Below are 25592 nucleotides of genomic sequence, written 5' to 3'. Positions count from 1 at the left end.
AGCATGTGGCGCTCTTAGCACCATACCTGGCACAGAGTAAGTGTAGCTACTGCTGTCATCCCCGAATTCCTAGAAAAGGAATCAAATTACACCCTTAACCTTGCCTCCTGAGGTGCTTTTGAGACTATTTTCCTGGGAAGCTAAAGCCGTGAAGTTATGTCCAAACACGCAAATGTCACATAGCCAGACCATTCGTAGCAGTGACAGATTTTATAGTATCTTGAAACAAATAGTATTGCATCAAATAGTAGATTATTTAGCATCTTAATTTTACTGTTCCTTAAACCTTTCTATATGATTTCAGCTTATTTCCTCATCTTCACTCCATCTTTACCCCAGTCATAAACTTAGCTGTCAGGTGTGAATATTTGTTGTTTACGTTGTATCAAGTCATTGATAAGACACACCTGGACATGGCGGCCCTCACCTGGAATCACCGGGTACCTGGCACAGTGCGTGGTCCACTGAAGGCATTTAGGAGATACTGGTCGACTTATCGAGTGCTGTAGGTGAGAAAGACTTTTCGATACTTTCCAGAAGTGAATGCATCCCTGGCAGCCACAGGCATGCGCCCCTGTCTTCATGGGTGGGGTGAGTCGGGGGAGGCGATGGCCCTGGTTACACTTCTGTGTCCAGATCTGCAGTCTGTACAGGCAGGTTTTTCGTGCTGGGGTGGGATGCGTGAGGAAAAACGAGAGTGCTCCTGAGTCACCCAACCCTGGGCTGTTCTCTCAACCCTCTACTTTTGATTCCCCAGGATATAATTACTAATCTGGTGGCTAGCCCCTTTAGGGGATGGTCAGTAGTCGGGACCAGTCTTGCTCCTTTCTTCTTGAAGTCACTCCTCCAAAGCTAACTATGGCTTCTCTGGGCATCTGCTAGTGGACAAAAGGCTCTGACAAAGGTCAAGAGAGCACCCGGAGGCCTCAGTACTGAAGACTGAGTGTCTTATTTCTTGTTTCAAACTGTGTTCAGCCAGATTGTTTCCATAGCCCATCAAAGATCATGCAATGCTCAAATGACATCATTTATTTAAAAATCATATAAAAATCGTATTATAAAATGTCAACAAAATAGACATGTCCTCACTGTGAATATAAACCCCCTCTGGCTATGAAGTTCCCAGGAATTAAAATCCAAAGATTATAATCACAAAGGAGCTTGCAGAGTCTAAGCACTTGTAGAACATCAAAGGAGAGTGGCCCCTCGGTTCCTGTTCTCCTGACAGCCTCAGCCCAAGAGGTTCTCTTGTCCATGTGGCCCTAGGATTCCGTCAGCAGCTGCCCCTGAGCTGGCCTGCACAAGTACATGTTCCTTCTGGGCTTTTGAAGTGGAAATAGTCTCTTGTGTTCCTTACTCTATTAGCCAGATTCCCATCACTATATCGGAATACCTAAGGCAGTTAACTTATAAAACAAACAAACAAACAAAAAAAGTTGATTTGTCTCATGGTCCTGCTGGTTCCAGCCCAGGACTGACCAGCCCTGTAGTTTTGGGCTCTGGTGGGTGTGAGAGTACATGGAGAGCAAGTCATTTGCTCCATGAGGCAGGAAGCAACAGAGAAGAGGAAGAAGCGGGGGTCCCACATTCTCCCTCAAGGGCACTCCCTTGGTGACCCAACGTCCTCCGACTAGGCCCCACCTCCTAAAGGCCCACTGCCTCCCAGGGGTGCCACCCCAGGAACCAGGCTTTTAATACATGATCCTTTGGAGGATGCTTTTCCAACCCAGAGCACCTGTTTCACAAATGGAGGGAACAGTGGGGCAGGAAAGATGGTCCCGGCACTAACTCCACAGAAGCAATAAAACAAAACAGTCCGCTGGTCTTTAGAGCAGTTATCCCAGGCCCTGTGTATGCTCCTAGACCCTAGGACCTCAGCTAGCTTATGGCAGGAAAGTAGAAGCTCTAGTTTCACCTCTGGGGTCCAGTAGCCTCAACATGAGAGGACTCCCTATAATCACACTCTGGCCTCAAAGCATCCTGCTTGGAAAACCTCTGCAGGGTCTTGGGCTTGCTTTGCTCACTGGGTGCTCAAAACAGAACTCACTGAGAGGCTGTAAGTGCCCATCGCCCTCAAGCTGATAGACTGATTTTGGTGATTTTAAAATTCAAGGACAGGCAGCTTGTGTGCCGAGGATGCCTTGCTTGCAGTGGGTAGTCTCCCCTGGGTGCCGGGCCTGGCCTGCCTTTGACGGACCTCAGCTCCCCAGCAGTGGCCCAGGTAGGCCCTGTGGCATGTGAACGGTCTTGATAGAAGCAGCTGCTCATCTGTTGTGAAAACACATGAGTGAGTTTTTGTCATCTCCCAAGGCCAAACTACAGAACGGCCTCTGGTTTTCAACCTCTTCTCAGGCTGCAACAATTAAAAGCCAGCTGCATGGCTGAAAAAAATGTGCATGGTCTACTGTAAGCCAGGCCAAGGTCAAAACCCCTTGCTTACAAACAAAGTTCAAGGCCTCGACCACATTGGATTTTTTCCAAACGTACGTTTTTTTCTTCAATAATTTTATCCCTTATCTGTGTGTTAATTGTACAAGGCAGTGCTCTGGCCAGATACTGGAGTCTGTTTGCCCTTAACCTACAAGGTTTCACAGACCCTGACAAGCGTACTTTCTCACAGTGCAGAGAAAAATAACTAGAACATGTGCTGGTTCATTTCCCCCATGTGCAAGGCCCTAGGTCTGGTCTATACAAAGGATTTACATGAAGAATCAGAGTGGGTGCATGATCATCCTTAGGAGCTGATGGACCTCTTGGGATGTCTCGCTTGGAGAGGAAAAGACCAGGATCACGGCTCCATGTTGAGGGTGCACTTGTCCCGTGTCCTCAAGGGCGTCCACAGAAATGTGTGCGGCACTGACTACAGCCAGTGGTCATGCTGCCGTGGAAACTTTAAGTAGCTCTGATCCTCTTTCAACAGAGAAAGCCCGTTGCACAGTTTTCCCCGATGACAATTGGCTCAGAGTAGGAATTCGGCAAAACGATTCCTAATGTACTTTTTCACTGAGGAATTGAGACCGAGAGAAACCATGAAATCGAGGTGAAACAGTGGAATGAGAGGGACAGACAGACCATTAGCAAGTATGGTCAGAACTCGGAGGAGATTAATAAAAAGAAAACAAAGAAAGTAAGGGGATAGAGGAGGAAAAGGCTAAATAAAATTTGAAAATAATGCAAAACAGTGGTATTGGCTACAGGATCCCCTCACAGAGAAGGATAAAATATGTCAAGTTTGTATTCACGTTTAAAGCCACCAAAATCGGTCTGTCAACTTGAGGGCGATGGGCACCTCCAGTGGGTTCCGTGTTGAGTACCTTGCTGCTCTTATTTCTGACGGCTTTTCAGTCTCTCGAGAGCTCTTCAGCATGCACCTCTGCTGTTTTGCTGAGAGTCTTAATTGCCCCCGACGCCTGCATCTCCAGTCCTAACCTCCCTGATTTGCGTCAGAGGTCAGGCCACGCTAGATGTGCTTCCTCCAGGTACCTCAAATCCAGCGTGGCCTGGGTGAGTTCTTCACCCACACTCGTGGTTTCTAAAACGGGGTCCTCCTCCTCTGTTCCTTCTGGGCTTTAGAGTGGTTGGTTCTAGAAAAGAGTCAGACTCAATAGTCTCAGAATCATTCTGAAACGCCACACTTTCCAATAAAAATGACATAGGGTCCACAAATGTAATTTAAATTTTTCTAGTAGCCACATTAAAAAATGAACCAGGTATTTAAAATATTCTGTATTCAGTTTCAATAGTCAGTGTGCATTTTGCCGTCACACATCTCACTTGTCACTGGTCATAGGGCTCAGTGACCGAGCGTGGCCGGTGGACAGAGGCCTCCCGGCTTGTTCTAGGTCTTCTCCTTCACGCCCCCCATCGTCCTGTTCCAAGTCCCGTGGAACATTTCTGCCGTAGCCTCATTTCTTTTTAACCTCTCGCCCAGTGGCTGTCGCCCACGGGCTGCGTAGGGGTGAGGTCGGTGCTCAGCTACCTGCCGTCTAGTGTGGTACTTCCCAGGGGGGGTCAGCGGCTTTCAGGTCTCACTTTCCGGGGCTGCCCGCCTTCTTCATCCCTCCTCCTTCTCCGCACTAGGTGGCTCCTTCGTTTGGTCCTCGTTTGTCCCTCTCTAGGGAAAACAAATAGGCAAACTCCTGCCCTGACGAACACCCCTGCCCTTCCAGACCCCTCTGGGGCACCACCTCCTGGAGGCAGGCCTGTGGCCACTTCCCAGGGGGTGGGATGCCCTGTCTGCCCTGGGCTCCTCCTGTCCAACTGCACTGAGTTACTTCCTGCCTCCCCTCCCCCCAGCTGTACGGTGTTCTGAGAGCGCGAACGGCGACACCGTCACACTCTCCTCACCACGACAGGTGGCAGGCGCTGAGGGGATGTTTGTTGGGCTGAACCCGGGGCTCCTCTGGCGAAACGGTGGCGGAGAACGCGCAAGACGCCCGGTGAACAGTCAGTCCCCTCCAGGGGCACTGTGACCAACACGTGGCGTGGAGCCCTGGCAGGGTGGTGACGAACTGGTGTGCAATCACTGAACTCTCTCCTTCCTGCTGGAAATGTAGAGAGGGTCAGTCGCCCAAAGGGGACGGACACACTACAAGTGGTCGGTGGTCTTCACACTCTGGCAGGAGTCGGAGTGCCCTGGGGAGTAAGCTCAGCTGTAAATTCCTGGGTTTCGTGTGTGTGGATCCTGGTCCATTCAGAGTGGTCGTGGTCCAGGGGTCTGCACTTACGGAAAGCATCGCTGTGACTAGAGAGAGAGGTCACTTGAGATATATCCCTGAGATGTACCGCTTCATTCTTCCCACAGTAGAGAGTGAGAAGGGGCGATTCTCATCAACAGAGGAAGCTTCCTTAGTCTGCACCTGAGAAGGATGTCCTTTGGGGTCTTTTAAAGCAGTGGAGCTCTAGAGAGGAGGACAGGCATCCAGGAGATGCTGGCACAGCCAGTTGTGGGTGGCAGCCTGGGAACGTGGCGGATGTGGAAGATCAGCGGGAGAGCCTTGGCCCACTCCAAGATTTCCCCCAGGATTGGCCTTCGTCCCCCACTAGGAAACCTCAGAGCAATATAACAATGAAGTCTGATTATGAGAGCATTTCATCTTCTTTAGGAACTGACTCATTCAGTAAGTCATTTTTGATATTTCAGGATCTCTAGGACATTGAAGGATTTGGGCAGAGGACAGCTACTCACATTTAGAACAACAACATACAGTTCCATGCAGAATTGCATTCCTGGTTCTCTGGCAGTAAAATCACCTAGCAGAGGTCCGGCATACTGTGCCATGTGGAAAACGATTTCATTCTCAACCACTGTGAGGGGAAAAAATGCATTTCCTTTAAACGCCACTTGTGCTTTTTGTCAAATGGTAGTCCAGGTTGATAATGTTTTAAAGTTGGAAATCTATTTAAAAATTATTGTGAAGATGCCCCATGTTTTGTGCCTGGTGAATAACTAGAAGTCAATGAATAAGCCAAGGCCTTTTTTAAAAACCCCACTTTTCATTGTAGTTTATAATTTCAGCTTTCTCCTTCACTCAGGCGATTCCCGGCTGTTAACAAGGGGCTAATTGGTTGGCGTGTGTTCCTGCTTCTCACCACTTGCTGCCAGCCTCTGCTGTGAATCCTAATAAGCTGCAAACCAGGCGGCCAAATGGAGCAGTAGGCTGCAGGGGAGAGGAGCGATGGGCACGGGAGCCGGTCACTCAGCTGGGCGGCCACACAGTTTAGACTGCAGCAGCCGTGAGCAGGCCTGGCACCAGTCTGCTGGGCGGCCTCAATCCCATTCCTGTGTGTCTCAGTCACTCTGTTCCCGCCATCCATAGGAGTCTGAGGTTTTTATCCATTAGTGGAAGAGACTTCCCTCTGGTCATCTGCGCATTTGGAAGATGAACTCTCTTGAAGGGTTAAATAGAAGTTGAGCCTTGGGAGAGCGGTGCTGTCTTACTGCCCTTTCTATCTCGTTTCCAGCTTCACTGAGTCCGACCCCCGGTGGCTGTGTCTCACTGAGCGTCTGTCCTTTTGCAGGTGATCCGGAAGGGCTGGCTCACCATCAGCAACATCGGCATCATGAAAGGAGGCTCCAAGGGTTACTGGTTCGTGCTCACTGCCGAGAGCTTGTCGTGGTACAAAGATGACGAGGTAAGCCAGAGATGACCAGAGGGACAGGGTCTTCCTACTAAAGCATTTCTGATTTTAAACTAATCGCGACTGTGATGTATGCACTTTCCAGCCACAGTGGTTCTCTGTCAGTGAGACTTAGCTTGGAATGTTTATTCAAAGACACACGGTTTTCCCTGCATAGAGTTTTAATTCTGCAGTGTTTTCCTCAGATTTCTTTTCCTGTTTATTTCTTTGGTGCTGTGATATCTTGCTCACGTGAAGAGACGTGGTCAGGCGTCGGGATTGGAAACTTCCTTCTTTATGATACTTTCAAGGTACTGGTACCTACGTGAACGCAGTTTCATTATAATGCGTTGGAAAGATCTAAGCCAAGAAACATCTTAAGAGTGAAGCCAACACCAACACAGAGTTGGTAAAGTGTTTTGGAACTGGTGCTTTGACATCTGTCTCAAATGAAGAAATTTTGAAAACGTTCACTTCACTGGTCTCTAAGTGAGTTCCCGATCACTGTTTATACACATTTTGTTCTCTGGGAATTCAATATCTCTGTAAAAGGATAAGTTATGGTATGTTCTGGCTTATGTTAAGATGTTAATAATTCTGATCCTGTGACTCACTATTAAAGGAGGAAAATGGTGTGTTAATATCACAGAACCACTAAAGTGATCTAAAGTGACACAGGTAAATTTAGGGGGGTGGGGCATGAGTGAGAATTGAACAGTTTGGGAAATTTTGAAAGCTCTGGTCTGACCCAAGAAGTTTGGGTTTTGTCACGGAGCATGCGAGCACTGAAGCACACTGTCTGATAGCAAAGCCGCATAAACGTGAGGCCATCTCCGTTTCATTTGGCTATAAAGGGCCTGCCTTTCCAAATTAAAGGCCCTTCCCATCTTAGCTTGGGGTCTTTTGAAAATATTTGAAGGTACTTCTGTCAGTTCTTAGAGGAAAAGTCTCGTGTTTTATGGTTCTTTCCATTTCCGAAGGCTCTGTGTGCAATAGTGAATTGAGAAAATATTGTACCATTAGTCAATTTCCACTAAGTTTCTCCAGTCAAGGAACTCAAATTCTACAGAAATGTGAAAAGAAAATTTGTATTCAGAACCTTAGGTTTGAATTTTTTTTTTTTTTTGTGAGAGACAGAGAGAGAGAGAGAGAATTTTTCAATATTTATTTTATAGTTTTCGGCGGACACAACATCTTTGTTTGTATGTGGTGCTGAGGATCGAACCCGGGCTGCACGCATGCCAGGCGAGCGCGGTACCGCTTGAGCCACATCCCCAGCCCCTTAGGTTTGAATTTTTATGTCACTGATCTCAGAAGGTGACTGGGCCGGGTGGCTGTTGAGGACAGGCAGTGCTTTTTCCCGCTTCCTGGACACTCCACGCCCCTAGGACTCTAGTTTTACAGATCACAACTTGAGGAGCTCTGAGACATGTTCCTAGGTGTAAAACATTGGGGATCGATCATCTTCTTTGCCCTTCAGTTGCTCTAGGGTATATTCTTTTAGATTCATTTTCCCCTAACAATTTAGGTGGCCCTCTGTGTACATTCACAGTGTCAGCCTTGAGGTCTTCCTCCATTACACAGGGGCAAGAAAAAGACTCCAGTAAGGTCGTTTCTCCAGGACTGAGCTTCTCCATGGCGGAACATGTGGTGCTGCTGAGGATCCTCACTTGGTGGCTAGAAGCCAGGGCTTCCTGGGGTTGGCCATGTCGCCCCGGCCCTGGGGACTCGGGGTATGACCTCCAGATGTCTCAGAGTTCACTGGTCCCGGGCATTACCACCAGGGCCTGCGAGGACTTGGGTGGCAGGACTGGAGGGAGTACAGCTGTAGGGTTCTCTCATCTGGCCTTGGGTCCTTGGATGAGCCCGTGGGCAGGTGCCTGGTGGTCCCTGTGGGGAAGGAGGAAGCCTGGCAGCTTGGTGAGCTCACAGCACCAGTCCTCTCCTCTGAAGACGCAGGACAACTGTCTACAAAATCGCTGCCCCGGAGTCTCCCTCACAGATTCCAGCAAATAAAAGGTGAATGTGTGCAGCTGAACTATTACCCAGGGGCCAGCAGGCGGTCTATTGAAAGTCTGTGTGTGGGGGCGCTGGGGTTATGGCTCAGCGGTAGAGCGCTCGCCTGGCATGGGCAGGGCCCTGGGTTCGATCCTCAGCACCACATATAAATAAATAAAGTTATCGTGTACAACTACAAAAAGTGAATATTTTTTTTTTGAAAAAAGAAAGTCTGTGTGTGGAGGGAGGTAGGGCCACAGGAGGGGAGGGAAAGGGTGGCCTTTGGCATGGCGCAATCTAGACGAAGACCCTCTAGGGAAGGGGAGTGTTCTCCATTTAGATCATGTCAGGGAGGAGGAGATGACAGCAAGATTGGGTTCCATGGGGATCTACCAACCAAGAAGACTGAAAATATTGTGTCAGACGTTAAGCGCTCTCAAGAAACTAAAATAGGGCCATGAGGAAGACAGTGAGGGGAGGAGCCTTCGGGTGGGTGACTGCAAGGGAGAATACCTGTGAGAGCGCGTGAGGAGCTGTGCAGATTCCGCTGAGGAACATTCCAGAAGCAGGAACAGAGAGGGTGAAAACCTTGGAGCTGGGAACTGACAGGGACCAGGAGCTGTGGATGAGAGGAGCAGGAAGTAAAGGCAGAGGCACGGGGTGGAGGCCTTTAAGACCCGCTCAACTGTTTAGACTTTATTTGGAGGATAATCAAAGGCCTTGGGGTGTTCCAGCAGGGTGTGACTTTACTGGATTCACTAGGAGACTTCTGGGGCTCTGGGTCGTGCCTGGTGGGCAGGGTGGGGTACGTGTGCGGAGGTGGCGAGAGCAGAGGGGTGGCAGTGTGGCGGAGAGGGTGGTGAGTAGCGCTGGGCAGCACCTAGGGGTGGGGAGCCGACTGTCAGGCCAGCAAAGCGACAGCTGCTCTTGGCTCGTCGGCCGCAATTACTCATTCAGAATCTGCTCGGGGATTTCTCAAAACAAACGCCTGACTACAGAATGACTGGCCTTCAAGGCATGGGCACCACTGAGTCCCACCTGGTCCTTCCTTGGTGGCACCTCCGTCCTTCTCTGCCCCGCTCTGTTTGCTTCTCCTGCTACTGCAGACGGTTCAAGGCCACCACCAGGGCTGTTCATCCTTTGCTTGGGAGCCCAGGTTCCCCGGGTGGTTAGGATCTTCCAGGAGCCCAGGCTGGGGGCACGGTCTGGGGAGAGGAGGTCCACAGGAGATCTCAGGGGCAGGTGCAGAGGAGGGGCCCTTTGCTGGCCTTGAACTCTCATGGCACTTACTTGTGGGCAGCAGTGTCTAAAACGATGCCTAGGTTCCACGAAGGTCTTGCTGCTGCGGTTCATGATGTGTGGATCGCACCACCACGAAAACCGCGATTTAAAATATTCCTGTGGAAATAATCTGGAGTTGTAGCTGAAGTGTTGGAGCCGGCTGGTTGGTGAGTCAAGGGCTCATACTTGGTCCCGGGACGCCCAGGGCACTCACACCGGTACATTTCTTAATCAAGTAAGGTGACATGGGAAATGTCATCAAGTTGTAGATTTGTTCACTTATTCAGTGATAAATTTATAATCAACTTTTCATAGTGTGTCTTAATATTTTTATATGTGCCAACCTCCTGCTTTCTTATGTAATTAGACTGGTATCTTTACATTGAAATCTACATGACTGCTCAATAAGTAGCATATCACACAAATGTATATGGTTTTATTTAACTTATGACAGGTTCGTAATAAATGACTTAAGAAATACATTTGTGATTAAGAAACAATAGCTCATATAGTTTCCCAGGATGACATCAGCTGAACACAAGGCCCTGTAGACCACACGCCCAGTGCCGTGGAGAGGGGAGGTGCTGGTGGATGTGGGTTTACTGTGAGGAGCTGCCAGTGCTGGGTCACTTCCCTTCCACCTCAGTCTTTTCACTGTCCCTGACCATTGCTCACCAGAGCATCTCAAAGGGACTGTGTAGGACTCGGAGAAATCGTGTGTTAATGAGTGCTCTTGGCATCTGTTTTAGTTTGCTTTTGTGTTGCTGTGACCAAAAGACCTGACCAAAAAAACATTGTAGAGGAGGAAAATTTGTTTTTTGGCTCAGGGTTTCAAAGGTTCAGTTCATGGCCCACTGACTGCGTGGCTCCGGGCCCGAGGTGAGACAAACCACCATGGCAGGAGGACACGGCCAACAGGAAGCAGAGGGAGCTCAGCTAACCAGGGCAAATGTAAATCCCAAAGGCAGGCCCCACCGCCCCCTGACCTACCTCCTCCAGCCACACCCCGCTGCCTACAGCTGTCACCCAGTTAATTAGTAATTGGTGGACTAATCCATCAATCAGATTAAGGCTCTCTTAACATAATCATTTCACCTCTGGACATTCTTGCACATGAGCTTCTAGGGACATTTCATACCTACACGGTCGCAGCATCACGCTGGTATGTTTATTCCTGCTGTTGAAAGCAGCACCTCACTCACATGTAATGTCATTCTTGCACTCAGGTGTCTTCCAGTTTCCACGCTGAGTCATGTCATGTTGTGAGATGCGATGCATGGGATCTGGATTTCTTTCTAGAGAGCCGTGAGGTTCAGATAACAGGAGGGAGCTCAATTCCCACGTTTCCATCAAGACCTTCCCCACTGCCTCCCCTCCTGCCTTCGTCTCCTGTGTCTTCACCATTTGTTCCTAAGCTGGCAGCTGGTGTGACAGCCCTGGGTAATAATCTTAAGTTACAGTTGGCACGACTATAGTCGTAAGACTGCAGCATTTTTCTGATCTCTTCCCATTGGAACTGGATCCATCTGCCCTACTCTTGAATTTGGGATGGATGCGTCAACCCCCACCTCCACCCTCTGAATCTGTGGACTGGATATTTTGAATCCGTACTCTACAACACGATGACTTACTTGTCATTTTAATGATAGATGACCTTCATAGAAAGGTTGCTGCCCACGTCCCAGGGGATGGTGAGTCTTCACGTGTTGTCTTCCCAATGCAGTGTACTTAGAGTAGCCATCATTCATCTATCTATTTGACTGTTTTTTGTTATCTTAACATTACTGCAAGATTGGAGCTTTCCATAACACAAAGAAGTACAGCATCTTTCTCAGGGTTAGACAGTTGGTTAGCAATAACAGAGGATAGAAGGATAGAAGCCTTGTTGTACTCCTATCTAGTTCGTGTGGCAAAAACCCAGACCTGGGAAATTCCTGCCCAAATGGCCCCGAGCCCGTTTCCAGGGGTTGCATGGCCTCTTTCTGGTTCATCTTCCCCAGCTCACTGTGCCAGTGTGTGTACCCCGAGGGCCTGCAGGGTGGGGTGAGGACAGAGCTTGGACATGCAGCCTTGTGTCCATAGGTCTCCTTTCTGATCTGAGGCAGGTCGTACTTACTTAGCTCTTTGATGTCTATCAAATAACAACCTAAGATCCTTGGTGCTACTCTACCAAGGAGTTGGGGATGAAGTACAGCAATGCAGATGACCTCAACTAGAAGGGATGTCCCTCTGCATGGCAGTTTTTAGCCGGGGGGGGATCCCAGTCAGGGTGTTACTGGCAGCTTTAGCCTTGTTTCTGTTTCTCTCTTCACCGCCTATCTCTCCTTCAGTGCTGTCAACCTGGAATGTCCCACGCTTGAGGTGCTCCTCTGTGAATACAGGTGAAATCAGCTCCCCTGTCGATATCTAGTCCAGCACTCACTGCAGGCTCCCGGCAGATCAGAATGTTCAACCAAGCCAAACAGCCTTCCAGGGGACAGGAAGCCGAGGTCAGAGCTGGGGTGGCAATAGCATTTCCCCTGCCCTTCCACCTGTTACAGCTGATGAAGGCCAGCTTTCAGTCTGACGGTCCTGATGATGATGGCTGTCACCATGACGGTTCACAAGTATTGAGTATTTATAGTTGAACAGGCACTGACCTAAGTAGCCCTTAATTGACACTCTCCATTCTAGAAATTCAAAGAGAATGAGCAACTTGGCCAGCTGCTGTGTGCCAGTGCTGTGCTCTTAATTGCCTGAACGTTTCCCAATAATTATTTTCTGTGTAGCAGCGCTGTCCTCACCCCGAGATAGAATGAGTAGTAAGGATTCCATGTACCTGCCCTTCTGAGCAATGTTTTCCACTAGAGAAAGCACAAAAGTCAGTAAAAACCTACCAGAGGCTGATTACAGGCTATGGATAAAATAAAGCCAGAGAGTGTCTGGGGTGGGGGTCACGGGATGAGTGGTCAGAGAATGTTTGTGCTCATGTCTCGTGACAGGAGTGAGCCTGGTGACCTGGATTCAACCCAGAGGGACTGCAGCAGAGAGACAGGGCCTGGATATGAAGGGCTTTGATTCTAAGAGTGATGAGGAGCTGTTCCAGCTTCCAGCTGAAGAGTCTCATGATCAGACTAGAAGTTTCACAGACTCCCTGGGTTGTCTCTTGGGGGACTGACTGAAGAGGGCAAAACTGATGGGAGCTGTTGCCAGGCCTACTGGTAAAAAGCCATGGTGGCTTGGGAGGGGCCAGTCCGGTGACATTGACTGGAGTGGGCGGAGCCAAGGGATTCTTCAGGACCCCCCCTCCCCTGCACAGTCAGCAAGCCTCAGGGGCTCAGGAGCACTTGTTCTGTGCACGTGGCCCACCAGTGGCCGCAGTGCTGGGAGGAGGTGCTGCGTGAATCCTGACTGGCAGAGGTAAGGAAGGCGGAGCAAGTGGGTGGACAGGCGCAGCATTCATCCCCTTACGGGTTAGCAGGTGCCTGACTGAATTATCACACTGCTGGGTAGAATCACCATTAGAGTAGGTCGTCTTGGAATTGTGTTGATTTTCATCACAGAAGGTTCATGGATTTTCTTCTTCTCTGACTCAGAAACATGACTTCCTGGATTGAAGATCCTTTAAACAAAAAATCAATTTTTCAGTGTTATTTTCCCACATAAATATATGTTGCACAGTTCTTGGGGAGAATTTAGAAAAAGGCAAGGCATGGGAATAAAATAGAGCCTGTCATTTCAAAAGAATCTTTGGTCTAGATGATTTACATCAATATTTTAACATAAAAATTTGAACAAAATGATGGCCTTTCTTTAAAACTAAGACTAAAATATAAATTTTAGAGGAATAGTCTGCTTTGATTTGAGGAGAAAAGAACTTTCTTTCTTTCTTTCTTTCTTTCTTTATTTTTTACCAAGGATTGAACCTAGGGGGTGCTTGACCAATGAGCCATATCTCCAGCCCTTTTTATATTTTATTTTGAGATGGGATCTTGCTAAGTTGCTTAGGGCCTGGCTAAGTTGCTGAGGCTGGCTTTGAACTTGCAAACCTTCTGCCTCAGTCTCCTGAGCCAATAGGATTACAGGCATGCACCACCACACCTGGCTCTAAATTTTTAACATCAATGAGAAATGAATAAAATATGTGTGTGTGTGTGTGTGTGTGTGTGTGTGTGTGTGTAAATTGTGCCAATTAAAATGTCTGAAGAGAAGGGACTACTAATTTTTTCATAGTAAAGGCACTTAGTCAATATTTTATTTCTCAAGCTCAGTGTAAAGTTTAACATCATCCTGGACCACTCCTCAGAAAGTGGAAAGGACCAAATTCCCATGGAAATGTACTAAACCGTACATTTTTTGAAAAAAATCCAAAATCTCCATCAAAATTAGACATTCTTTGGACTCATAAGAAATTACAGGCCTCATTTTTGTGGGTTGAAATGTTTGGATGGCTTGATAAGGAGATTATATAATTCCCTTATAGGGATATTTATTTAGTATTGTTTTTATTGTGTGGCTGTAACAGATGTCAAATGTTGCTTCAGTGACAGGAAACATAGTGGCAGCCATATGCCTGGAAGGTACGGATTTTGAGGACAAGACGTCGATGTGGTTCTGCCCTCTGCGTCTGAGGCTCTCAAGGTGGTGCCTGCTTTCCACTAGGCCCATGCCCTCTGTGAGGCAGGAGGTCAGCATCCAGCCTGTGAACACTGCTCCTATCCTTGAGATGTTTTACTTAGCCCAAACTTGGATAGTTAAAAAAAAAAAAAATCCAAATAAATACTGAACTTCATTCATTTATATTACTTAAAATTCTTCATCTTCATAGTTGTGTCTTTTTTCACAAACGATCTTATCTTATGCTTTTTAATGCCGGATTATTTCATGCAAACATTTCTACATTCTGGCATTATCCAAAGATTTGCAATTTTGAAAAAAAAAAGTATTATTTAATAAACTATAATGGCCAATGCTATTTCAGCTTTATTAAATATGCATTCGGGGGGCTGGGGGTATATCTCAGTGATAGATGCTTGCCTAGCATATGTGAGGCCCTGGGTTTGATCCTCAGCACCACATAAAGATAAATAAAGGTTTTGCATCTATCTATAACTAAAAATATTTTAAAAAATGTGTTTAGATCCAAACCCACTCCTCTATATGCATTGTTTGTTTTGTTCAAAAGTTGAGACTGGAAGGACCCTATTACCTTTTATATTACTCTTTCCCAGAAGAGTAAAAAAATTAAATGTGCTTTAATTTAAAATGCATATGAAACATTATTTTAAGATTTTTTTTTTGAGATGTAAGTTTAAAAAAAAGTTTTTCAAAAAGTTATTAACTTCATGTTTTACCAAAGGAAATGCTTGCTGAGTGCTTCACTTTGGAATAAATCTCTTCCCCGTCCCTCCTGGGATTGTGGTGGTCTGCAGCAGGCTCCTAAGGTTCCGCATGGGTCATTGTGTCACCCGAGGGTGTTCCAGCTCTGACCTGGGGTGCCTCTCGGGGCACCATGGAATGACTGTGCATGTGAACTTCTGTAGGCAGTGTTTGCTGTAGGTTGAGTAAAGCATTTAAAATCAGGTGAAATTGTGTAAATAATTCTTGGGGCATTTTTACATTTCTGTTTATATCTTACATTTTGTGAAGGATCGTTTCATATTTTGTCGGCCAGTCATGGGCATTTTATTTAAGGTAAAACCCTGCCTTGCCAACGAGTCTTGGAGAAGCACAAGTGGATTTTAGCAGATGGTGTATTTCTGTTACTGCAGATTGTTTAAATGCAAGACATTAGCTTTGATCCTATTTTTACATCACCGTCTTGCCCATCACTCAGGGTTTAAATTTTTTTTTTCCCTAAAAAAAACCATATTGTCAGGTTTGATTTAAATATCACACGTTCAGAAATTTTGGAACCTTATGAGGCCTTTACCCTTCATACTAAATCTTTTCACTTTAAAAATAAAATATTTGAATGGAAAATAGTTTTTAAAACATACACTTAAAATGTTTGATCATTACATTTTAAAAAATAGACAATTTGGGGTAGCCTCATGACCTATTTAAGCTTAAAAGATTAAAATTAATTTTAAATACCGAAAGCTAAAACATTTTGATGAACCAAATCCAAGCTGACAAATTTCTGATTTTACCCATCTTCCCACCATTTGCCCTGAAGTGTTAGAAGTATTCCTATACAAAAACCTGCCCTGCTATTTCACTCCAGTGAACAGTGCATACATGGAAATTGGATATCTCCTCAAAAGATATGAGGGAGCAACAATGCGCATTCGTCCCTTGTGCTTATGAAAATATTGAATTTCCCAAAGATCTCAAGGGAGTGAGTGTTTACAGTGAATAGAAAGCTTGTGTTCCAAGTGAATGCGCTGCCCATAAATTCTACTCTGGGAATGTAGTGTGAGCCACTTCTTAGCTAAACATGACACAGTAGTAAATCTATGTGCATTGCGATACTTGCAAATATTGAAGTTTCAATTTTGACATTCCATCTATCAAGAGGAGAAGCAATTATTTTAATGAACTTGAAAATTATGTTGGAAAATTTTTTTGTCACCGTCCTTTCCCAGACCAGAATAGCAGTCTCTTAATTCAGAATACTGGATCCTCTGGAATATTATCTTTTTTTCCCTTTTTCTCCTTACTCTTCATGCCCCAGCCCCCCCTTGAAGAAAAAGTCATGATATAGAAAATGAAAACGATTCCTTGTTTATGGGTTTAGCAGTATTGGAATAATTTATTCTTTGTCAAACATCAGACTGAAGTTATATTGTTCTGATATATGGATTTCTTATGCTGATTATGGGATGCTGCAAAGATACGTACAGTAAGTGTCAAGGGTGGTGATTTACTGACAACAGTTAGGAAAACAGAACTATAGAAATCACAGGAACATTTTCAGAAATGGGTTTTATTATATTTCATAGGCACGACTTGCTTTACTTTTGGTGTGTTTTAATATATGAATCAAAATAATAATAATAATAATAATAATAATAATAATAATATAATACATACGAGTTAAGTATTAAGCCAACAGATTAAAACCCCAGGCCCGAGCCCCTCATTTTGGTTGCAGCTCTTGGTGTAGATGCTATGGTGTGAGGGCTGCTTGGTCTCAATGGCTGGTGGTCACTCAGGCTGGGTTGTCATGTGACTGCCTGTCTGTGCCTGCTGTACAGGTGAGCGGATGTTCTGCACAGCAAGTGTAGACAGGCAGACACGTGACAACTCTGTCCAGCCAGGCCCTTGGTTCCTTCAGGTGTCCTTTGCTCATGGACAGACACAATCAGCCTGTTTTCCAGATTGGGTGATTTGGGAGGGTAAGGGGAGAGGGAGAAAAACACACAATAGAATTAAACATTAAAACATTATGGAACTAAAAACAAGTTATACTTTTGACTTTATTCAGAAAGTACACTTATATACATTTGTTCCAAATGTGCTAACATAAATAATTGGTGTAACAGAAAACTCACATTAAAATTTTAAGGGGGAGGAAGAAAAGATTAAACACAAGGTTTATTCTTAAATCCGATTCCTATTATAACTGTCCCAAATGCAGTCAGAGTTCAGAGTAATTGAACCAGATGTTTTTCCTCTTCACGAAAACTTTGCATATTTTAATACTGAAGTTAAAGATAAAGACCATGTTTATACATGTTTCTTGTAGTAGATAAGTACCGTGACCTTGCCTGTGAAAAAGAAAATTGTCGTCTACATGGTAACAGCAGCCATTCTCAAAATAATTTATGAGCCTAATGTATTTGGCAGCCCAACCAATGCACTTTGGTATCTGATGCTTTGATAATGGGCTTTTTCAAGGGAATATATATATATATTTACCAATACCATAGTAAACAACAGGAATTTATTTAAATTTCTCATTTTCCTTTTAAATGCAAACTTTCTAAGTATATCTGTGAAAGCTAAATGAAAGGCAGTTGTGGGATTAAGTTATGCACCTTCTAATTAACTCCAGGGTCATACTTTTGGTGTGTTTTAATATACGAATCAAAGGTGCAAACTGGAGAGCTTTACCCACAGTGCAGCTCACACTGTGCAATATAGTTACAAATAGCACCTTAAACACAGGAAAGGAAAATTCGTTTCATTTCCAAAAATTAAAACCAGACCCTTTGAAAATTTTCTTTGTAATTTGTATAAGAAAGAATTAATGGTGTTAAATATGTAGATATAAAATATAATTCTGGCAAGTTGAGAATAATTCTGGCTCTTTTAATACAGATTATCAATTCACATAAGTAACAACTTCCATCCCCTTTGAAAATCAAAATATCCAGACAGTAAAAATTCTAATAAGAGAGATTTAAAAACAACAGCAACAACAACAACAAACGCTACATTATTGTCCAAGGAATATATAGTTAGGATATTTTTCAAAGAATTTTAAAGAAAACAAATAGTTTGTTATTTACCTTTAATTTTAAAATTCTGAGAAAATAGCAAACAAATTTTATGGGGAGCAAAATGCTTTTCAGAGACTGAAAAAAAAAACGACACTTTTAACAATTCTACATTTTTACGAAGTGACTAAAGTTTTAACAAAGAACTGATGAGTGCAATTTCCTCTGCATTTGCTTAATTTTAAGAAATCAGTGTTTGATTCTGTTTCTGGCCATCATTGCTGATCAGAAGAATATTTTTTTTGTCTTGACAGAATAAAAGACATCAATAAACTTGGCTGCTATTTAAATATATAAGGTTAGAGTATACAAAAAAAATAAGTACCTTAAAGTATCATTTTGTTGTTGTTACTTTCTTTCAGTGTAACAGAAAGTAATTATAGAGTGATTCACTCACAAAGGATATCCTGGTATAAATTAAAAATTACTCTAATTCTGTATAGCTTTCCCTCTCTCCCATAAATAATTTGATCCAGTTTACTTTGCTCAATTAAAGGAATGATGCATGCAACCTGAAAAAACAAAAAGAAATATTTGTGAGTTTATACGTTATCCTTCAATGAGAAATAGTTTTATTAAACCAAGATATCTAAATTATTTTAGTTCGAAATGTCATAACTTTTTTTTTCAGGTGGAAAACATCGTGCTAAAAAATGAGAAAAATGACTTCTCATAATGCTTTTAGACAATTTATGCTTCTGATAGATTTTAAAACAGTCCTAGCGCAGGTGTGGCATATGCATATTTCATAATTACGTTGAACCTACCCCAAAACTTGTTAAAAATATGAAAACTAAGGGGAAAAAAAGTAAGATTTTTTTTCCTGTTTCTCAAACTATAAGGGTATATATTAGATTATTATTACTTAAAATCCTAGCCAAAATATAAATGAGTTATTACATTATTAGCAGGCCGTGTAATTATTTGTATGACCATTTCATTTTATTTCCTTTTTGTCTCTCATTTCTTAAGAAAAAGATGCAAGAAAAGAATTATCTTCTAAGTCTTATGCAATAAAGATAAGCCAAAGTAACTCCAGTAAACTGGTCATCACAAGAAGTCAGAAAATTGAAAATGAAAATTAAACTATGTTTCTTAATTTATTTCATTATCCCTATTTATTAAAACTGATAAAAATTCTAAATAAGAGACTTTTGAAAAAGAGTTAAATATTTATATCTTGCAGGACACCAAAGTACGAAAGTCTCGGTCTCAACTCAGGAATTTCCTGTCTCAGGTTAAAGTCTGACCTTCCAGTTATTTTAAGCTGGGATTTCTGAGTGATGGTCTTTTAGTTATTATTTGGACATTATTATGATGGGTGGGCTGTTTTCCCCTTAGAGTAAAATGAGGTTTTTGTTTTTGTTTTTAAAAAAGCAACACGCAGATCCCTTGTGGAGTCATTGAAAATGTTGGCTTCTCTGTAGTGGGCAGGGACGTTTTTGGACGAATGACTTTTTTTATTTTACCAAGTTGTACTTTCTTTTCATTTCCTATAACAGCTTAAGATTTCAACAAAAGGTTGGGCGGCGGGGTAACTTCTTTCATTAGGATTTTTATGCCTAACCTCTTTCCCACAGAGTGAAGTGCTTGGGTGGTCTGCAGGCGAGAGGTGGGGGCAGATAGTATATTTTGGTCTTTTAAAAACATAAACATGTTGTCTGGGGTGAAAGCGCCACGCCAGGCAGGAAGGATATTAAGCCTATTGACTAATTGCAGGAAAAGCCATCAGTGTGAAACGTGGTCCCACTCTAAACAAACTTGCTTTGATTTTGAGATCTATGGCTTAAGAAAAACAGGTTTACAATTTTAGTAGACTATTTTACGTGATGGTGATCCTCTTCCAAATTAATTGCAGAGTGGTGGTGTTGAAGCTCAGGCTGGATTTCCTTTCTCTTAGGTGGCTGAAAAAATTATTTCAACCCAGCACCTAGACTAATTTATCAATCACCCACACTCCAAAATGGAAAAAAGCTATGAAATTTCTATGAACCACAGTTTGGACAGACCCTCCAAGCATTTTCCCCTCTGTGAGCATGTACCGTGTTCAGTTTTAATACTTACCAAGACAGCCCAGGGCAGATGGCATTGAAGATGCTCACTGTTGGTTTGTTTCCTCTGGAATAGATTCCATGATCCCTAAAATATTTGTATATCTCCTTATAAAGTAATATCACAATAAAGTTAAGCATCACTCTAATTACCCCGGAATAGGAGCAGCTGCGCCGGGTGGTGTGTATATGTAGGTGTTGGCACAGAGCCCGCGAGCAGACTGCCATCTTGTGTGTAAAGCGACTTTGGACTTTTAAATTTAACTTGTGCAATTTGAAATTAAGTTCAATTTCTTTTCATTTGTTCAAAGTTTGCCATTAAGACTCTGCTGAGCACGTGCAGGGACTCCTCTGTTGCCCTTTACAAAGCAGTCCTTACGTTTTACCCCTGGACTTAGGCCAAGGACACCATTATGTCCTTCCATCTCCAGGCTAAAAGTCATCCCCAGGGAGAAAATAGGTGATATACTATTGGGAGTTAGTTTCTTTGATACAAAAAAGCCATTTCATATGAAGAACGACATTTAAATTAAATATACATTAAATGAAGGCAAATGATGAAATTCAATCACTTATACAGCAAAAAAAAAAAAAGTTACAAAATTTGAGAATTCTTAAACATTGCCATTTGCAGCTTGTAGTTTTCCCCTCTTTAATGATTTTATCAACTAGTGCATTTCTTAAAACATATGATCCCATAGATCATTTTAGTTTTTCTATGTAAAAAAAAAACCTGTAGATTTTAAAAATAATTGCTATGGAAATCTTCAAGTCACAATGGAAAATGAAAGGATGAGTTCACTGTATCAACCAAGTGAAAGGTAGCTCAGTTTCTCCTTGCTATTAGTGTTTTAATGAAAAATCATGAACAGATTGAAACATTTTAGAGGTTCCTTACACCAGTTTAGGGATGGTCAGAAGATAATTTTTAAAATAAATTGTTTTGACAAAGAGACACTTGGGGAACCTTTTGTAATAAAGTGTTTTAGAAAAGAGGAAACTTGTGTCAATTTTAGAATCGTTGCAAAATGTGTGAATTTAAAGAAGGATTTGTTCAGGAGCCACTGTAATTTTAAGGAAGAGATTACAGCCAGCCTAGAGACCGACAGAAGAGGAGACATTTCCATTGTACACACTGGTTTGCGTGGAGAAATAAGTGGGGGTTGAGGGAGTTAGGGGTGAGGCAGTGAGGTTTTTCCAGAACTTTCTCTAAGGGACCCACCGCTGAAGCCGGCACAGAGTACACTGCAACTGGGGCTTGACCATTATTTTCTCTATTAGGGTTTCATTCAGCTTGAGGGCTGTCTTCCTGCCCACCTTCCTCTCCCCCCCCCCACCCTCCGTCACCCCCAGGACATCTGGAAACTGACCAAGGAAAACTTGTGCCTTCGTTTACAAATTCCTTTTTTATCAGCGGGTTTCTAGACAAAGTGCCTTATCATTTTAAATGCTGGAAGAAGGAGAGCCTTGCCTGTAAAATACAGGCAAGAGGGCTCAGCTGACTAGCAGCTATCAACCACTCTTGGATTTGAAAAAATGTAATACAGAGGCATAAACTGGGCTATCTCAAGACAGAGGTTTCTAGGCCCCGAGTCACTCGAGGCTGACTCAGTGGGTTGTGGGCTGGCCCGCATCTCGGCAGAGTCCCACCCGCATTGTGTGCTGGGCAGGGACTTGGCAGGCTCTTCCTTTGTTGTTAGGTATTATTATTCCTGAGATTTTTGTTATATAAATATTCAAAAGAGCTCTCTTCATATGGAATTTTGAAAATAGCAAGTATTCTTTAGGGCAAAAAATGCGCTCACTCCTGGGGTCTTAGAAGTCATGCCTACAGCCCTCACAAGAGTATTTAAGTCTCTGAATTTTTAATTCCAACAGTTCAAAACTAGTCTCAGTCATTTTTAAGTGTCTGGAGATTTTTCATATTTCATTTTGAAGTGGGAAACCCTTTAAATTTAAGAAAACACTTGAATTATCAAACTTTAAAAATCAGAAACATACAGTCATTTGCTCTATACCACACAGCATTGTTCTTTTAAACACGTGGCCCTCGGCCGCACATAGACCCGTTACTCTCGCGTGTCCACGCAAATCCAGGCATCCCTACCTAGGTCCCCGTGGTCACAGACCAGGTGAGCCGTCACCAAGGCCTTACCCGCTGGTCTTCCCTGGAGCGGTCCTTTCTCGGCAGAGTCCCCGAGGGATCCTTGGTCCCTAGTGTGCAAAACCTGTGAAGAAAAACACTGGATATGAGTTTCAACAAAGGAGCAAACCCATGTCTTCGCCTTGGAAACAGCCAATTTGGTCCCCAGCCGTCGGTGGCGTTGCTGTCCCTTGCCCAGTCTAACCAATGTGCAGACTACTGTACAACGGCATTGTCCTGAACAGGTAGTCTGAACACTGGGGCGACGGAGCAGGATCTCCAGAAGCTTCCACCCGTGTCCTCAGACTCCTCTCCCAGTCGTCGGGAAGAGCCTCCCCCTGCGTCCTGCCGCACCGACCGAGACACACTGTGTTTTCCAGTCTTGACGTGGCACATTTGCTGCAGACTAGGGAACTGGCAATGAATTTAGGACCAGGAAAAGGGGGAGGGCTGGGCTGGAGAGTCCATATATGGGATGATGTCACCCTGGGGAGGTTCGGGTATGCGCTGTGCCGCTGGAGAGACCGCTGGAATCGCCTGCTCTCAGACATGGGTCTGTGCATAAAATGGTACCAGATGTTCTCGTGTAACGTTAAGCAGTCATTTCATCTTCAGGCCAGATTTTTTTTTTAAGCTGTTAAAAAAAAAGAGTCAAGATGTACAGTTCTGCTGTGGCCAACTGAAAGTGAGTTAAGAGCAGAAGTACAAATTTACTGTCCGGTCCAGGCTAGAGAAGTAATTTGAAGATAGAGAGTAGATAAAATAGTAAACAGAGAGTCCGGCGTTGGAAGGCAGAGCTCGTTTGGAAACCTTTTTGAGCTTTCCTGTGGCACTTTATTTTCTGGCATTTCACTCGTCAAAAAGGGCAGATAAGTTTTCCCCCCCCTCGCTCTCCCTCCTCCTCCTCGTCTGTTAGATCTGTCAGCGGCTTGCAGCCTGCTCTAGACTTGAGCAGTAATTATAGCAACTTCCTGAAAGTGAAGCCCCCATGAAAAGTCTGGAGAAATGTTCTTTGTCATGGCCTCTCCGTGAGTAATGAGTTCCACATGTGGCCTTCCTCCTCCCTCAGCCATGCTGGCTGGCTCTGGGTGCTGGGCTAGAGCTTTACCTAGGGAGACGTAAAAAGTCTTGATGGCAAGCTTCCACAATGCATGGACTCTGGTCTCCTCACCAGCTGCGTCGGGCGGACCCTCGCTGTTAGGGATGACACTGTTTTTCACTGATAATTCCTGACTCTGTCTCAATGCTTTTGTTTGCGTGGTATTCTGTGCTCAGTCTTATCTCCCAGTTAAGTGAATCTGTTGAAATTTGCCAAGGACCGCTTGACCAAAGGTTACAGGATATTAGGCCGTGAGCATCTGCTTTTCTCCCCCCCGTGTTTATTTTTTTTTTAATTACATATACTGTTGAGGATTCTGAATATACAGTTCTCTGACTTTCCCGCCCTAGAACTCTGATGAATGTTGGAGTTGACTCAAGAGTTGGATTAATTGGTCTTCCAGAGATCACAATGTGAGAAAATTTCTATGTGGTTTCCAAATTTAATCTAATTGACCAAACTGAGAATCATAGCATTGTGTCTAAAGAATCACAACCAAAGGAATGAATTTCCCCTGGCCTTCTATAATACTTCTTAGAGGTTGAAAAATAGCCAACTTTTATACATTTAGGTTGAATGTTTCAAAATGCTTAAGTGAGAATTTCCCTAAGAGTTGCCCTTCACAGGATGGCTTCTCTTTACAACCACGCCACCGAGTATTGAAAAGTGATTGCACGCCCTGGTTACCTCGTGAGGGAGGTCAAAGAGGGCACGATGAATCATCTAGAAGCTTAGGATGGGACTAAGAGGTCAGCTCTAGGTGTTTCATTCATAGAGAACTGAATCATCCCTGGAAGTCAAGAAGAACCGCTGCCTGTTCCCAGTGCTTGAGCAAGGCCGGTGTGACTCAACGGCCTGTCGCTGTCGCATATTCCTGGAAGTGGTGCTGAGTGACTAACTTAACAGTCCCAAGGCACGTGGACACAGCTTCATCCTCCTTAAAGGGCCCCATGTTCACTCACAGCTGTGAGCCAGCCAGCCAGTGGTCCGCCAGGAACCCAGAATCCCAGGTGTAGCCCCATTTCTGCTGCAAAGACTGAAAACAGGCCTTGGAAATTTGTATTAAGGCAGATGAAAGGTGCATCTGACAGACCAGAATTTCATCTTAGTTCAGACACTGATACCCTCTCAGAGGGTTCTACCTACACCAAATACAGATTTTTATGAAGTTTTAATCAAGTGACTTAAATTTATACCTATCTTTGAGAAACCTGGAGCACCTTAAGTGATTTTCTCTAGGAACAACTGTAGAGGCCGGCCGTGGTTCCCTTTGCGTTTACTGCCGTCACCTCGGATTTTCAAGTGACCCAAGGATTTTAGGGTTCTTTCCTTCAGAGAGCTCAGGAAGTACTTGTTCTCGTCCACTCACATGCTGGTCACCACATCAAGGACTAGGCAGATGGAGTCAGGGGACCCGAGTCCCACCCTCACTTGCCTTTCGTGTTAGAAATGTGAGTTCATGACCAAGTTCAGGCTACGGAGCTTGTGGTGCCATTATGGAAAGCCCTTGGAACTGGAATTGGCCTGAGGAACCTGTGTCCATGCAGTTATCAGTTGATGACCTGAACTGTGTTGGGCCCTAGAAAGCTAAGTTAGACATGACAAAGACTGGACTGGAGGAACTAAGTTGCTCAGTTTGCAAATTTCAAAAGCTGTTGATCAGAGTGACGTTGGAACCAGTGGGTCATTTGGGTGGCTACGAAATTGGCTCTGTTTTAAATGGAAAGGAAACCCTTTCAGTCATTGACTTTCCCAAACTTGGCGAATTATTGTGACTTTAGAAATCCCAAATTGAAACTAGACTTAGACTTGTTTCTGTGGACCATCCAGGAGCAGGTACTGGGGCTTACCGTTCTGTTTTGATGTCCAGATATGCATACTTCTGCTGACCTTTACAGAGCTTCAGAATGGTTTTGTTATAGAACTGATGCCTAGGCACCAGAAAAGTTCCGGCAATGAAGACGTATGTGATAAAAGCTGATCCTGACCCTTCTGACCATCCCAAATGAATGGTGAAATATCTTTCACTAGACGCTCAATGGTCATTTTATAGCTTCTTACAGCTTATAGAATCCTTTCACATTCAAGTCCTAGTTTCTATAATAACTATAGAGTGTTTATAGTATTATATAATGATTATAATCGTTTTGTTGAAATTAAGGCTCCAAGAGGTTAAGTAGATTATTTTACAATTACAGTAAATGCCAAAACTCAAAAATTTCCCCCCACTTTATTAAAAGCCTATTGTCAGTTTACCAAGACAATCCTTCCCCTCCTGAATTCTTACAGCACTTATATTTCCTGTTATCGAAGTGTCGGTTATCTGCTGCTCTAGCATAGCTTTGTACTGGAATATCACCTGTGTTATTTCACATATTTGAGTTCCCTGCCACCAGAGAGAACGTGAGCTAGCTGAAGGTAGGTTCGATTTGCCCACTCTTGGCTGTTCAGCCGACTGTTGAAAGGCGAGTCTGAGA

At 44.1% G+C, this 25592-nt stretch overlaps 1 protein-coding gene and 1 long non-coding RNA gene across 6 annotated transcripts in view; one reads left to right on the top strand and one right to left on the bottom strand.

The window, feature by feature from the left end:
* The window catches only part of Dnm3 (dynamin 3), a 429318-nt gene that overhangs the window by 202392 nt on the left and 201334 nt on the right, over positions 1-25592 (top strand). For all 5 annotated transcript variants that reach the window (XM_076872838.2, XM_076872840.2, XM_076872839.2 and 2 more), the window contains one exon: positions 6022-6135. In XM_076872838.2, the coding sequence (XP_076728953.1) occupies positions 6022-6135 (114 nt within the window). The remainder of the gene's footprint in view (positions 1-6021; positions 6136-25592) is intronic.
* Positions 17779-22201, bottom strand: LOC143379122 (uncharacterized). Its single transcript, XR_013088422.2, has 3 exons — positions 22029-22201; positions 19887-19961; positions 17779-18334 (listed from the first exon to the last, which is right to left on the bottom strand). It is a non-coding gene; the product is annotated as an uncharacterized LOC143379122 (long non-coding RNA).

This window comes from Callospermophilus lateralis, chromosome 13, assembly GCF_048772815.1.
Source record: "Callospermophilus lateralis isolate mCalLat2 chromosome 13, mCalLat2.hap1, whole genome shotgun sequence".
Taxonomy (NCBI): domain Eukaryota; kingdom Metazoa; phylum Chordata; class Mammalia; order Rodentia; family Sciuridae; genus Callospermophilus; species Callospermophilus lateralis.
The sequence above is the reverse complement of the archived record's forward strand: the minus strand, read 5'-3'. Positions and strand labels throughout refer to the sequence as shown.